At 39.6% G+C, this 2,804-nt stretch overlaps 1 protein-coding gene across 1 annotated transcript in view; it reads left to right on the plus strand.

The window, feature by feature from the left end:
• BBS9 (Bardet-Biedl syndrome 9) overlaps positions 1–2,430 on the plus strand; it is a 332,179-nt gene extending 329,749 nt beyond the window's left edge. The window contains exons 22-23 of the mRNA XM_004677146.2: positions 1,727–1,837; positions 2,031–2,430. Coding sequence (XP_004677203.1) covers positions 1,727–1,837; positions 2,031–2,062 — 143 coding nt within the window. The 3' untranslated portion in view covers positions 2,063–2,430. The remainder of the gene's footprint in view (positions 1–1,726; positions 1,838–2,030) is intronic.
• The last annotated feature ends 374 nt before the right edge of the window (positions 2,431–2,804 follow it).

The following is a 2,804-nucleotide window of genomic DNA, read 5'->3' on the forward strand; positions in this document are numbered from 1 at the left end:
AAGTACACTGCTGAGGGGAGCAGTGGGCGGGTCAGGAGAGGTCTGCCGCGCCATGTGTATCACCTCCCGGGAAGGCGGGGATCGAACTCATGTGGAAGCAGCTTTAGCTTCTAAATGCTGTACTTTAACCCGCTGCGCAATCAGGGAGGGCCCTCCCTGTTTCTTATAGAAAGAAGATACCTGTTTCTTATAGAAAGAAGATAACCTAACTTAAAACTCCATCTGTGAAGGGCCTGCATTTTAGAATTACCTTCAGTACTATTGATTTTTATAAGAAAACAGAGCCCAAGGCAAGACTTAAAATAATGATGGTTTGTGAAGCAAACTTAGGGAAAGGAGTGGCCAGCTTGAGTGTGAGCTGTCTTATTCCTGAGGAACTATGTAACCTTGGCAAGTTACACATCTCTTGAGACCTAGCTTTCTACTATGCAAAATGACAATAATAACATCTATATCTTGGAGTTTGGCTTAAATTAAATAATATGAGAAGAGTTTGTAGCACTTAAATGTGCTTAATAATGAGAGTTATTGTTACCACGATCTATAGGCTTTGAAAGGAGATTGAAATAAACCTGGTTCTCCTTCTGGATGGGGCCCTCACCAGTTCAGATAGAGCTGGGTAAGTTCCATTGCATTGATGGATAATTCTCACATTTCCTGTTTGGGGAGCCTCTGAGTCTACCTCTAATTCTTACTTTATGTGTGTGGAAATGCTTTTTCTCATATTTGCCTTGGCCTTCATTTCTTTTTCAGAGTTGATGCAGAGGGTGGATGGTAAGGTGATTTCCCTGCAGACCTGGAGGTCTTACTGTTTACCTTTCATTCAAATGATGTGATTTTCAAATCAGTACTACTGATAATCTTTTTTTCTTCTTCTTTTTCATAAAATTCTTCATGCCTAGAGCCTAACTTGAGTATTAAGGCTTTGGAATAAGCATGTGAGAAGCCTCCAAGAAAGAGAAAATGTTCCCACTTCACTAACAAGGAGAATTGCTTTGGGAGAAAATATGCACAGTATACAGTATGTTAGTACATTTCCAGGCAATGATGGCAGATTAGTCAAGTTGCAGAAGCAGGAAGGAAATTCTGAGTTTCCCATATGTGATGCTGGTGGGTAAAATCAAATGACTTATAGACAAAACTTCAGTGGTGCAAGCTCATCCTTGAGCCCTCTGGAATTGAAAGTTTCTCAATGTAGTCCATAGCTTTGCTGTTGAATTATGAAGTGTTTGTGTCTGTGTTGTAAGGTGATTCAGGGCTAACTTTAAATCCAGAAACAGGCCACAGCCACCATCTCAGAACACCAGCAGCCTCTCCCTGCTTAAGAAGCTTTCTCTCCCTCATGGCTAATGTGCTGTGTTTCCTTTCTATTCTCTTATGCTCTGGTAGTAAAGGGAATTCCTGCTTGAAGTGCCATTATAGCGTGGAGATCACATGTGCTGTGGGTTTTATCCTGTCTGGCTTTAACAGAATAAATTTAAAGATGACACCACTGCTGTTGTTGCTAAGTGATCATCCACATAATAATGTCTTTGGGGCCATCACTCATTCCCAGTATTTTCGCCGAAGATTAACAGTGAAGGTCATTCTCTTTGGTCTGCTCCTAAAGCTGGCCGTCACATCATTTGCTGTCTTTACGGTTGCTAGTTTTTTTAGCTGTGGCTATCATGTGGAGAGGTGGGCTTCCTACAAGTTTCTTAAAATACTGTTTGTATTTGTCTACTAGGTGGCTGTACGACCATCCCAGAATCGGACCTAGAGGAAAGACCAGTAGAACAAGACTCTACTGAACTGTTTACCAATCACAAGCACCTCACTGAAGAGACATCTATGTCTGGTGAGAGAATGGGTGGCCTTCACAAAGTATGTCAGCAACAGTGACCCCTGTAGAGAATTTTGTCCCCCAAAGAGAATTTTTGAAAGCTTGTCACCCTTCCCTGTAGTACTATTAGTGCAGATGAATTTGAGTGTTTATGTATTCCTTTCATCGGTGAGACCTTTTTTCCTTTTTGCTCCCTGTTTTTTTCCAGAAGTTTCACCTCTCCAAGGAGTCTTGCAGTAGTTTGAATACAGTGGTCTGGTTGAAAGGAAGAGGGCCCTCCACGAACCAGCCTGTGTAGACCTCATGTCAAGCACTGGGTAGGGCCAGCTGCTTCGTCCAACTAAGCTGCCTGGAGTTGATGCTGTGTAGATGGAGCCAGACTTTTCTCTAGCTCGCAGAACTTATAATACCTTGGGCAAGTCTCACTGGGAAAGGATGTTGCTGCTTCTTGGTCATCTCCATGCTGGCAGCCACGGGATCTAGTAAGATGACATCATTTTGGGGCAGATTTGATAATGCGGAGACCTAGCTTGGAAATAATTTGATACCCTATATTTTTCACACAATTCTTATATAGTAAATGTATCAAGTTTAATAAAGCATCTCATTGTCAAAAAAAAACATTGTGGATTTGATTTATAACTAGAGGATTATTTAAGGTAATTTGTCTACATTATTTTTTTTCAAAGGAAAGAAATTGAAAAGAATTTAAAGTATTGCTACTTAATAGTAAGACTCAAATACAATTGATTAATACATAAATGAAACATGATTTAATTTATTAGATTAAAAGTGGAAGAAGGTAAGCTTTCTGGTATTATATGAAAATGTTAAAATATTTTGAAGGAAACTAGCATATTAGCATCTTCTATTCATGATCCAAGTGGTTGACAACTTTTAAAAATCCATTTATGAGCAGATTCACATGTTACTGCAATTAAAATTTAAGGTCTTTATAGATAAGAAATAAAGTATGTTTTAC

Source organism: Condylura cristata, unplaced genomic scaffold (assembly GCF_000260355.1).
Source record: "Condylura cristata isolate star-nosed mole 26May11 unplaced genomic scaffold, ConCri1.0 scaffold00005, whole genome shotgun sequence".
NCBI lineage: Eukaryota > Metazoa > Chordata > Mammalia > Eulipotyphla > Talpidae > Condylura > Condylura cristata.